The sequence below is a fragment of the Carcharodon carcharias genome, chromosome 8 (assembly GCF_017639515.1).
Source record: "Carcharodon carcharias isolate sCarCar2 chromosome 8, sCarCar2.pri, whole genome shotgun sequence".
NCBI classification, from domain to species: Eukaryota; Metazoa; Chordata; class Chondrichthyes; order Lamniformes; family Lamnidae; genus Carcharodon; species Carcharodon carcharias.
The window spans coordinates 39,986,641-40,000,132 of NC_054474.1; the positions used below are offsets into that span (position 1 = coordinate 39,986,641).

A 13,492-nucleotide genomic window follows, 5' to 3' on the forward strand; every position below is an offset into this window, starting at 1 on the left:
TGGGTGGCAATGAGGACATAGTGGCATCAGTGTCACTGACCATCAATGTATTAATAGCCATGCCTATGAAACCAAGTGTTGATGAATGTCAACTAAGCACAGGTTTGGGTAAGGCCTCCAAGATAATACTTGAGGTGCAAACTCTCACAGGAAGAATCAGGAGCACCAAAGCGACGTCAGCACCTTAGGGAATATTACATTTGTAGGGCATTCCACAAGAAGGGAGGAGTGGGAAAGATGTTAAAAAATAAACCTATTATGGAAAGCACTTCCTGGTGAGAGTATACTGGAAAGTCCTATTTCTCATCCTCATGATTGCTTTAGAATATTTGCAAAATTATTCTTGAACAAGACTACATTTGTTTAAGATCAAATGTGGCTCACCTGGTTTTAGCATTTGAGAGTATCCAAGTCCAATCAGACTTGAATTGTTCACTTTAATCTGTTAAAGATAAAAAGAACAAACTCTTAATAACAATTCTCCAAAAATTAAAGTAACTGTGAACTTTGCATTATTTTATCTGCATGATATGCACACTGGAATGTAAATAATTCTATTCCCCTCCACCCGCATTACATAGTTATGCACACACCAAACAAAAAATACGCAGGCCTGACAGCACCTGCGGAGAGGAACACAGTTAACATTTCGAGTCTGTATGACTCTTCAACAGAACTAAGGAAAATTAGAAAAGAGGTGAAATATATGCTGGTTTAAGGGGGTGTGGGACAGGTAGATCTGCATAGAAGGCCAGTGATAGGTGGAGATAACCAAAAGATGGCATAGACAAAAGGATAAAGAGGTGTTGAAGCTGGTGATATTATCTAAGGAATGTGATAATAGGTGACACTAAGGGTAGAAAGCAGGACGAGCAAGGTACAGATAGCCCTAGTGGGGGTGGGGTGGGGGCAAGGGATCAAAATAGGCTAAAAGGTAGAGATAAAACAATGGATGGAAATACATTTAAAAATAATGGAAATAGGTGGGAAAAGAAACATCTATATAAATTATTGGAAAAAAGGAGGATCAGAAAGCGGGTGGGGATGGAGGAGCGAGTTCATGATCTAAAATTGTTGAACTTAATATTCAGTCCAGAAGGCTGGAAAGTGCCTAGTCGGAAGATGAGGTGCTGTTCCTCCAGTTTGCGTTGAGCTTCACTGGAACAATGCAGCAGGCCAAGGACAGACATGTGGGCATGAGAGCAGGGTGGAGTGTTGAAATGGCAAGCGACAGTGAGGTCTGGATCATGCTTGCGGACAGACCGAAGGTATTCCGAAAAGCGGACACCAGTCTGCATTTGGTCTCTCCAATGTAGAGAAAACCGCATTGGGAGCAGCGAACGCAGTAGACTAAATTGAGGGAAATGCAAGTGAAATGCTGCTTCACTTGAAAAGAGTGTTTGGGCCCTTGGACAGTGAGGAGAGGGGAAGTAAAGGGGCAGGTGTTGCACCATCTGTGGTTGCATGGGAAGGTGCCATGTGAGGGGGTTGAGGCGTAGGGGGTGATGGAGGAGTGGACCAGGGTGTCCCGGAGGAAACAATCCCTGCGGAATGCCGCCGGAGGAGGGGGGGGTAAAAGGAACATGTGTTTGGTGGTGACATCATGCTGGCATGCCGCAGAAGATGCAGTACCTGTCCCTTTACTTCCCCTCTCCTCACCGTCCAAGGGCCCAAACACTCTTTTCAAGTGAAGCAGCATTTCACTTGCACTTCCTTCAATTTAGTCTACTGCATTCGCTGCTCCCAATGCAGTTTCCTCTACATTGGAGAGACCAAACGCAGACTGGGTCACCGCTTTGCAGAACACCTTCGGTCTGTCCGCAAGCATGACCCAGACCTCTCTGTCACTTGCCATTTCAACACTCCACCCTGCTCTCATGCCCACATGTCCGTCCTTTGCCTGCTGCATTGTTCCAGTGAAGCTCAACGCACACTGGAGGAACAGCACCTCATCTTCTGACTAGGCACTTTACAGCCTTTTGGACTGAATATTGAGTTCAACCATTTTAGATCATGAACTCTCTCCTCCATCCCACCCACTTTCCGATCCCCCTTTTTACCAATAACTTATACAGATTTTTCTTTTCCCACCTATTTCCATTATTTTTAAATGTATTTCCATCCATTGTTTTATCTCTACCTTTTAGCCTATTTCGATCCTTTCCCCCCACGCCACCCCCACTAGGGCTATCTGTACCTTGCTCGTCCTGCTTTCTACCCTTAATGTCACCGATTATCACATTCCTTAGATAATATCACCACCTTCAACACCTCTTTGTCCTTTTGTCTGTCCCACCACCAACAACCCCCCAAAAAAACAGCTTATATTTCACCTCTTTTCTATTTTTCCTTAGTTCTGTTGAAGAGTCATACGGACGCGAAACATTAACTGTGTTCCTCTCCGCAGATGCTGTCAGACCTGCTCAGTTTTTCCAGGTATCTTTATTTTTGTTTTGGATTTCCAGCATCTGCAGTTTTTTGCTTTTATAAAAAAATAAAGTTAATTTGGTAAATACTCACCGAGCACGTTGCGTCATCATCAATCATGTATTTTGCTGCAATACCAAATCGGGTATTGCTATTCCCAGCTGTCCAAGCTAGGTTGATGCCAGTTTCAAGATTTTCACTGACTTTTTGATAAATGGATCCTCCAAATTCTGTACCATCATTCCTGTAATGAGGAGAAAGTCACTAATATCACTATTTTCAAAAAAATACAAAAGAATGAATGGATTAATAACCTAAATTTTCTTCTCCAATTATTTATATATCCCACTTTAGCTCACTCAGAGTCATATGCTGTTACAACCTTTCAATTACTTACTGGCCTCTACTGATGTCACTCTGTAACCCAGACCCTAGAAAATATCGAAGAGTCTTGGGGCTCTATTCACCCTCTTTCTCTCCCTGAACACAGTCCTCACTCTAGAAAAAAATATAAATATAATAGACTCATAAGCCTGGATTTACTGAAGCAACAGAAAAAAATACTGCATTGTCAGATACCCAGTTTCTTAGCAAATTATTGGGGATAGAAAATAAAAAATAGAAGCAGGAGAAGGTCATTCAGCCCTTCCTGCCTGCTCTGTCATTCAATATGATCGTGGCTAATCTTCTATCTCAACACCATATTCCTGCTCTCTCCCCATGACATCTTTAGAGTCTAGAAATCTATTTCTTTCTTAAATATATTCAGTGACTTGGCCTCCCCAGCCCTCTATGGTAGAGAATTCCACAGGTTCACCACCCTCTCAGTGAATAAGTTTATCCTCATCTCAGTCCTAAATGGCCTACCTGTATTCTGAGATTGTGACCCCTTGTTCTAGACCCCCCAGCCAGAGGAAACACCATCCCTGCATCCAGTCTGTCCAGCCCTGTCACAATTTTATATGTTTCAATGAGATCCCCTCTCGTTCTTCTAAACTCCAGTGAATACACGCCTAATCAGCCCAGTCTCTCCTCATACGACAATCCTGTCATTCTGGGAATCAATCTGGTGAATCTTCACTGCACTCCCTCTATGATAAGTATATCCTCTCTCAGGTAAGACCAAAACTGAACACAATACTCCAGGTGTAGTCTCACCAAGACCCTGTACAGCTGTAGTAAGGCTTCCTTGCTTCTGTACACAAACCCTCTTGCAATGAAGGTAAAAATACCATGTGCCTTAACTGCTTGCTGCACCTGCATGCTTGCTTTCAGTGATTGGTGTACATCAACATTTCCCAATCTATCACCATTTAAATAATACTCTGCCGTTGTTTTTCCTACCAAAGTGGATAACTTCACATTTACCCATGTTATAATGCATTTGCCATGTATTTGCCCACTCACTCAACTTGCCTAAATCGTCTTGAAGCCTCTTAACATCCTCCTCACCACTTACATTGCCCCCTAGTTTTGTGTTATCAGCAAACTTGGAAATATTACATTTGGCTCCCTCATCCAAATCATTGATATATATTGTGAATAGCTGGGGCCCAAGCACTGATGCCTGCAGTATGCCCCAATCACCACCTGCTTTTCTGAAAAAGACCCATTAAGACCCATTTATTCCTACTCTCCTTTTCCTGTCTGCTAACCAATTCTCAATCTATACCAATATATTACCCAATCCCATGTGCTTTAATTTTGCACAGTAACCTCTTTATCAAAAGCTTTCTGAAAATCCAACTACACCACATCCACTGGTTCTCCCTTATTTATTCTGCTAGTTGCATCCTCAAAAAACTCCAGTCGGTTTGTCAAACATGATTTCCCTCTCATAAATCCATGTTGACTTTGTCTAATGCCGTTGATATTTTCTAGGTGTCCTGTTATCACATCCTTCATAATAGACTCTAGCATTTTCCCTACCAGGATGCTTTACAGAAGCCCAAAATACTTAATCATATACTCTTAGTTCACTAATATTCACAGACTGGACTTCATGGGTTGAAAACTTTCTACAGCGACCACCACTTATCAACCTCACTCACATTTGTGGAACAATTCAGCTGTTGCCATTAACTAGTGAACATGGCTGTGCCTCATGGCTTATTTCATTCACTACCACCCACCTGCGCCCTTACCCCCAACTCTTAGACCCTTACACTGGATTACTCATTAATTACAGGTCAAAACTATGTTTAATGTAATCACACTAAGCAACTATGTCTAACTTTACAGAAATACTTTCTAATCTAAAGGTATAGCATCCTTCAGACAAAGCATAATTACATCAGTTCAAGTCATGATACAATTACATGTTACTTCAACATACAGGGCTGGCCAGATATAACAAAGGAACAGCAAAAATTAACTTTGAAGTTTAAAGGTTTCAATACAAAATGTTATGGGTACCCATAGGTTTATAAAAGCAGATACAACTAGCTGAGGAATGGGAAGGTACAGAAAGTGTTAGATTGGGGAAGAACTAGATGGACAAAATATCCAAGAGTGAGAAATGAAAGGTAGCATGACTAGATGACAGAAAGGGGAGAAGTCAGAAGGGATTGGCTAGGAGTGAAAAAAAAAAGGTAGAAACATTGACCTCGGGTCTGGAGTGGCAGTCAAAATGTGCATTGTGCACTTGTTTTTTTGTCATCATATTGATGTGACTTTTGCCTACAAACATAAAAAATCTGAACAATGTTTGCGAAGGAGATGTCTCCTTCAATAGCACATGTTGATGTGATAAAAGAGAAACTGATTTTGGAGGTGCATTCTGGATCGATCAGTGTGCAGAAGCTGAATTTACAATCACTGCTTAAACATTTTTTAAAAAGATGGCCAAAGATCACATGTAACACCTTCTTGGTCAGTATGAAGCAGATTTCACAAGAGATAGTGAACTTACCAACCTGGCCATCAAGTGAGTGCGCATTTGTTTACCAGGAGCAACTTATTAAAAAAGTGACTAGAGCCAAGCACGCATGCATAGTGAAGAAAAATAACTTGCTTTTCTCAACCTCAATATAGCAGAATGCTTTACAGTCAATAAAGTACTTATGGAATTTACTTAGTTTAAAATGGGGCAACCATCAGGGGCACTTCTTTATGTTGACTAACCAAGTCAAATCTGTTTATTAAATTGAATTCTGGAGTTTTAAAGCCAATATTCCAGGAACTGTGCTCTGTGATTCTGTTCTTTTTCCCATGAAAATTGCAAAGCAGCCATCTGAGACATTATCCTTAGTTAACAGTTTTCAGAATTGAAGGTAAAATTCCCTCTAAGGATTATGCTTCACTTTTTTTATTCTTACTCTCAGTTTTTCCTATTAAAATTTCACACACTATTTATTCTATCGCTTAAGCTAAAGGCAACAAAACATCATGGTGTCAGCTATGACTCATGAGTAGCATACTAGTAATATTACTGGACTAGTGGCCAGGATATTGAGATTGGCGAGTGGGGGGACCGCTTGCCGACGTGTAAAATGACATGGGATGACGTTGGGCGGAACTCCCAACGTCATCCCGGGTCATTTCAATTTTCAGGATGGCGGGGGCACAGCCCAATCAGCTGGGCGCCTGACAACCTATCAACGGCCAATTGAGGCCATTTAAAAACTAATTCAACTAGTTAATGGACCTGCCTGTCCAACCTTAAGGTTGGCGGGCAGGCCGGGAGCCCTGGCAGGCTTCAGACAAAGCATGAAACCTCATCCACGGGCCATAAAAGTAATGGACATGTCCCAACTCATGTGACATGTCAGGGAAATGATATTTTTGTGCATTGACCATTTTTGAATTTAGCGCCGATCTCCCTGTGGCACCACTTAGCCTCAGGGAAATGAGTGTGCTGTTTTGCGCACGTGCACGAAAAGGTGCATTCCCGGCTTAAGGGACTCCGCCAAACCCCCCCCCCCCCCCCCCCCCCCCCCCCCACACACACACACACACACACATGGACCACATAGTGCTTCCTGGCGGACGTCACGCTGGGGGAGCCTTAATTGGCTCACCCATGTAAAATGGCAGCACGCCCACACGCGCCTGCTCCTGAACTTCCCTCTGACGGGGGGCGATGTTCTTCCCAGTAATTCAGAGGATGGACTAGTGACCTAGGGGCATGTGTTCAACCAACACTGCAGCTGGAGGAATTTAAATTCACTTAATAAATTAACAATGGTTGTGAAACTACTGGATTGGTGTAAAACCCCATCTAGTTCACTAATGCCCTTCAGCAAAAGGAAACCTGCAATGTTTATCCAATTCGACCTATGTGTGACTCCATACCCACACCAATGTGGAGTTGACTCTTAATTGCCTGCTGAAATGGACTGGTAAGCCACTCAGTTGCAGGTGAGAAAATAGGCTTCAGCAATAAATCCTTGCCAGCAACATTCACATCCCAAGAACGAGTAAAAAAGATCTTTCATTTCAGATTGAAGTTGACGCTGAAGTGCAGTACTGAGAGAACTGCCAGCTTTCCAATGAGATGAAATCAAGGCCCTATTTGCATGAATGCAAGTGATCTCCAGGCATTATTTGAAGAGGAGCAGGGAAGTTTTCTCTGATGTCCTGACCAAATGTATTCTTCAATAAACATAAATTAGATTAAAGCAGAAAATCCTCAGCAGGTCTGGCGGAACACAGGTCACTGACCTGAAAAAATAATTCTGTATCTCTCTCCAGATGCTGCCACGGTTGCAAGCATTTCCAGCAATTTTTGTTTTTAATTCAGATTTCCAGCATCCACAGTAGTTACCTTTTTTATCACTAATTCAATTATCTGGTCATTATCTCACTGTTGTTTATAGAACTTGCTGTGTGCAAACTAGCTACTGCATTTCATATAGGATATTCAGCACAGAAACTGGCCTTTCAACCCAACCATGCCAGCATTTATGCTCCACTCAAGTTTCCTCCCATCTTTCCTCATCTAAATTGATCATTGTAACCCTATTCATTATTCTATTATTGGGCACCTTATCGGAGGCCTTTCGAAAATGCAGATACATTACATCAACATTACACCAGTGGTTACTCTTCAGAAGTACTTCACTGCTTGCAAAGCACTTTGGGACATCCTGAGAACATAAAAGATGATGTGATAATGCAAGTTCTTTCCTCATCCACCCAATTTTCTGAATACCAGAAAGCTGTAAGTTGAAAAAGACATTTGTATTTCTGCTCCTCTTTTCATGGAGAGTGACGTAAGTGGTGGCAATGCTAGGTGGGAAATGTAACAGAGGTGGACATCAAAGCTGCTTCCCCATTTACCAACTCAATATTATATTAAAGCATTTTAATATATCAAAAGCTGCATGAATCAGTAGCACTGTGATGTGACTTTGGAAACTTATAAGATGCATTTGCTTCCAAGATAGTTCATTATCTGTTGGAACCTCATTATATCTCCTATCTTTAGGATTGTACTGGGTGTATACCTACACATTTGTATGGAGCTGGAATTCCTCTGTCTTGTAACCAACAGCAAAGTTACTCTGGGAGACCCTAGATTTTGCAGTTTCATAGGTCATTTGATATCCTGCTAACCACCCATCAAAACCAAACACAAAGGCTCCACGTATGGCAGCCCCTGCAATATCAAAGTCGACATCAAGTCCCAAGTTGATGTGTTCCCTCTTGTAGCCACTCTTGATTTTTCCACTCTTCTTTCTGTGTTAAAAATAAAATAGCAAAAACAATTAAAACTTATCCTATCCTTATTACTTTCAAAAATACTACTTATTCAATTATTTTTCTGTTTTCTGAAGTACACAAATTTAAAAAGTTCCTGAAAATCTTATCTTTTTTTTTTAAAAAGGCTATTTTATTGTTTCTATTAAGGCAATAATTTTAAATTCATAAAATGCTAAGCAGAGTACTCAAAGCTTTTAAAACTGTACTACCAAATGACAAGATATGGAACTCATTCTAGTCATGCTAAGAAATTTACAAATGGATATGGACAGGTTAGGTGAATGGGCCAAAATTTGGCAGATGGAGTTTAACGCAGATAACTGTGAAGTTATCCATTTTGTTCAGAAGAATAAAAAGGCAACTTATTATTTAAATGGAGAGAGACTTTGGAATGCTTCAGTGCAGAGGGATCTGGGTGTCCTCGTGCATGAATTGCTGAAAGCTAGTATGCAGCTACAGCAGGTAATAAGGAAGGCAAATGGAATTTTGGCATTTATTGCTAAAGGAATAGAGTATAAAAATAGGGAAGTGTTGATGCAACTGTACAAGGCATTGGTGAGACCGCACCTGGAGTACTGTGCACAGTTTTGGTCCCCTTACTCAAGGAAGGATGTAGTTGCACTGGAGTCAGTTCAGAGGACGTTCACTAGATTGATTCCAGAGATGTGGGACTTGTCTTTTGAGGAAAAATTGAGCAGTTTAGGCCTATACTCGCTAGGGTTTAGAAGGATAAAAGGAGATCTAATTAAGGTATATAAGATGCTAAACAGGGTAGGCAAAGTCGACGTGGAGTAGATGTTTCCCCTTGTGGAGCATTCTAGAATGAGAGGCCATAGTTTTAGGCTAGGGGGTGGTAGATTTAAATCAGAGATGAGGACGAATTACTTTTCTCAAAGGGTCATGAATCTGTGGAATTCACTACCTCAGAGTGCAGTGGATGCCGGGACGCTGAATAAATTTGAGGAGATAGACAGATTTTTAATTAGTAATGGATTGAAAGGTTATGGGGAGAGGGAAGGAAATTGGAGTTGAGGCCAAAATGAGATCAGCCATGATCGTAATGAATGGCAGGGCAGGCTGGAGAGGCTGAATTGCCTACTCCTGCTCCTAGTTCTTAAGTTCTTACGCTGTTATGGAAAGGTGCACTGAGGCCAGGTGCTTCTTCACAAAAGAGAAAATTGAAACGTCTCTGATTGCTTAAGCATCTCTGATTTGCTAGTTATAAAGCATCACTGGCAGAGTCTGGAAGGATACTATCTAACCATCTTCTCTACCAGAGACAATGGGTGGTTAGGAAAAGGTGAAAGAGAATAATTTTTTTTAAAAAAAGTTAAATGCACTAGATTCATGAATGTTATATTATGTTGAAAGAAGTAAAGCTATTGCTTTAAGTTTAAAAAGTACTTGTCATTTTTTTTAGCTCTCTCTTTTCTTACTCACCCAGTATTAGGTGAAAACGAAGAGTCAAATCCAATCTTCAAACCTTTCAGAAGCTAAACAGAAAAGAAGTGCCGTTTGCATTTTGGCTTGAAAGGCAAAATAAGATTAACGTTTATCATTTTTGCTTAGTTACCTGATCTTCAATGGTAATTTCAGTTCCCAAAGTATTATCGGTATTCCATTTTTCTGTGAATGTCAGTCCATAATCCACCCACTTGTACCTTGTTTCCAGGCTACCAGTGACTTTTCCAGTATCCATGTTGGCAGAACCAGCACTTGTGAATTCCTACACCAGGAAACAATTATTTAAAAGGCAGCAAAGAACTCTATTTACAGAATTGACATCAGTGTATCAATCCCTTAACATAGGACTGCCCAACTGTGCTTTGCGAGACATCTCTGGATGCAAGGAAGGGGAAACTGTCTAATAGTAGATTCTCTTGCATTGCCTCCACTCAGGTGCTCACCTAAGTCATCCTTTATCTCCTTTGGTTCACTCGCTCTCATATTTCCTCCCCTCACTTTCACACACGTTCTCCAAATCTCACTCTCACACTGCTCTCTATCTACAGAGATGTGCACTCTTCAGTTATTCTGACATTAGGGACCAGATTTTGCAGTCCAAGACAGGACCAATGGAGGCGGGATGGCAATAAAATGGTCACCAAGTGGGGCGACTAGAAATCCAGCCTTCATTTCCACCCAGCGCCATTTTGTGAAGCACGGGAAAGGGCGTGGCCAGAAACCAGATCCATGCCTATTAAAAATCCACGTAACATCATTGTAGGCTCATTAAGAACCCACCCCAGGTATGTTTTATTTTAATTTACAGAGAGGTAGTCGGTCTTTAGCAGCTGTCGGGTTTTACACCAGCTGCATAGAGGCTTGAATCATGGATTGGAGGCAGTAGGAGTTTAAAAGGTAAGTAAAATGGCTGTCTCCTTTACGGTTCATCATGAAATGCTATAGTATGAATTGTATCTATCTTTACTAAGGTAAGTCACGACAGTATTGTGATTGAAATATGTAACTACCCATTAAACAACTGCAATCTGTCAAGTAAAAGATCAACATTATAAATGTGGAAAAGTTTTCAGGTGAATTAAAAAAGTTCATGAAATGGACAAAATGATAGTGTATATTTTACTGTATTAAAAGTAACAATGTCAAATTGCTTAAGCTTTTCCCATTGCTTTTATGTATTCAGTTTAGACATCTGTTGAGATACCGGTTCTGAAGTCAGTTTGTTTAGTCAGGAAGCTTTGAGCTTTTAGCTGCAATCCAACTGGCTAATCATTTTATATATGCTTGACTTTGTTGCACAGCTGGTTTGAAGAGTCAGTTTGTTTACTTGGGGAGACTTATAGGCTGTCCAAATATTATATTAGGGTTTGTGAGTTCTGTTCATAAAATCAAATATGGATGAGCTAAGGGGGCTGACGGGGTTGGGGGACGGGCTTTAAATTGACCACTAGGTTTAAATTTCTATAGATTGAAAGGTCTTCCTGATACACCTCAATATTTGCCATTAATTCCATTTAAAGAACGGGCTCAATGTTTTTTGGGAACAGAGGCAGGCATTTTAACCTGCCTGCTCCAGAATCATTTTGCTTTTGTCCTTGCCTTGGGCCTGCCACTTGCTCCAGGCCAATTAAGCCAGTGGCTGCCTAGAAAGTCCTGTTTCCTACTAGCTTGGCGCCAGAGGTAGGATCACGATGATGAGATTAATCCAACCTCCAAGAAGAAAATCCGGTCCCATGTTCCATATAAACCACTGTGCAATTTTACTATCAGGAGGTGATTAGAGCAGGTTTCCAAAAAATTTACTTTAAATCTAGGTGAAGCTGAATGGAGGACATAGTTCTGATGAAATGTCAACAAGCTGAAAGATTAATTTTGTTTCTCTCTCAATAGATGTTGCCAAACCTGCTGGGTATTTTCAGCATTTTGTTTTTATTCATAGGAGAGAAAGTAGAATATTTTCTCCCATTTCAGTTGAATTTGTTGCGAATTGCATTGAAATAGAAGCACCAGCATTAATGGCGCTATGGGCAGTTAAATAAAAGGGTCTTTGGAGTTAGCTGACAGCATTTGATTGAGTTTAAACATTTTAGTAAGCAGAACTGCCACTTGCTTTGTTAACATAGTTTAAAATTTTTTAAAATTGCAATTAAGGACATTACCAAGGTCACTACTGACCAGACATTACAGGTGGTGGTGCAGGCATGTCACAATGTGCTGGAATATTCCTTGGGCTAATATGTTTAGCTTTCAAAATCGAAACTTTGTTGGTTGTTGTCCTTTTCTCCTTTCCGCTATCTTTCAAGGTCGTGATTTTGACTTGTATACATTTTATTAAAAGAGAGGAATTCAAATTATTTTATGCTTTGTAAACAGTCATTTTGAGAAAATGTTTGACTTATTTTCACAATCTTCACATGCGGACTGCTCTGGTTTCTGATAAATTGTTGATTTTTATTAAGTATGGGCTGTTCTCAATTTAAATCTGAAACACATTGCTTGATGAAAAAACACAGACATTAAAACGTGAATTTTTAAAACCTAAAATGTTAACGCTTAGAGGAAACAAACTGGTCAAAGCAATTGCGTAAGCAGTCTTATTTTTAGATATATTTGATGTTAAGTACAATAGGATGCATTAACAATATTGCAGTTGGAGGAAGAGAAGAGATCACTTAAAAAGTAGACATTTTGTAGGTACAGTGGTTACAAGACGGAAAGATACCTAGTGCTGAGAACTGAATTCACAGTAAAGTTCCTTCACTCGTGGGGGTGGGGGGAACGTTTAAATTCCCTCAAAACTTCACAAACAGCGAAACCACGAAAAATGAACATGATTTTCAACGGGACTCCATGAAATAGGTTCCAGCCATGGTTTGGTCAGTTACTGTACAGCAAATTGTGGTGCAGTACCTGTATACGACAGATGGGGGAGCCTCTGAGCAATACAACGGTGAAGGTTTCAAAATTGAACAGAACCATTACTGCAGTTCTGGACTGCGAGATTTGGACATTTCTGGGTTAATCCCTTCATTCAGACTGCACTTCAGCTGCAACCATTCCAGGCTCTGCACAGTCATGGCTGCAACCTCCTCGGGAAAGAGGACAGGGGGCGAAGAAAACACAGATGAGCAAACATTACTCACGTGATGGGTGGTGCAGTGTACAAAGTGCAAAGTGCAGGTCAGTAAAAACGTGAACAAGGAAGTTGTGAAAGGCTGTACTAAAACTTGCATGGGGCAAGTTTACTCTGGGAACAGAAAAACCCTTCACATTCTTGAACTTTGAAGTGTCAAAGATGTTTTTGAGAAATGTCAAATAGGAATGAATGATAATAATCAAATGGTGCCTTAGTTATTAATGGCAGATTCATGTTAAACTCACATCTAGCATCCTAGGTTTAGGGAAAACTGGCAGGAGAGGTTTATTCAGTACTCAGTGAAACACAAGTAGCTGGGTCCACTAAACTTTGTAACTTTTTCTACAACATTCCAGCCACAAGACTTGTCAATGGAAGAACAGAGAACCTCTTGGAAATCTCAATTGCTGCCAGACTCAAGATTGTTGGCAAAGACACAAGGGGCTGAAGGGCCTCTTTCTGCACCATAACTTTTCTGTGGTTCTATTAAGTTCTAACAAAAGCAATTGGCTGAGCTTTGGGCCCAAATGTGAGCCGTTCCCAAATTTTGGTTTTGATCCTGTTTACTGCAACTTAGTTGTGTGAAAGTATATTTTCATCACTCACTGAAATGAATTAATTGTCTTAAACCCCTTTGATCTCCTCCATCCTCACCAACAACAAGTGGGTGGAGCTCATGGACCTCTTTGTCACTAAGACTGAGATTATCCAATCAGCTGCCACTGCCACTTCCCTTCCTTCCACTAGACTAATGGGAAGTTT

General features: G+C 40.7%; 1 protein-coding gene across 2 annotated transcripts in view; it reads right to left on the reverse strand.

The window, feature by feature from the left end:
* Positions 1–13,492, reverse strand: part of vdac1 (voltage-dependent anion channel 1) — a 44,826-nt gene that overhangs the window by 5,598 nt on the left and 25,736 nt on the right. For both annotated transcript variants that reach the window (XM_041193175.1, XM_041193176.1), the window contains 5 exons: positions 9,704–9,856; positions 9,571–9,623; positions 7,879–8,106; positions 2,521–2,671; positions 385–442 (listed from right to left, as the gene is read on the reverse strand). In XM_041193175.1, coding sequence (XP_041049109.1) covers positions 385–442; positions 2,521–2,671; positions 7,879–8,106; positions 9,571–9,623; positions 9,704–9,856 — 643 coding nt within the window. The remainder of the gene's footprint in view (positions 1–384; positions 443–2,520; positions 2,672–7,878; positions 8,107–9,570; positions 9,624–9,703; positions 9,857–13,492) is intronic.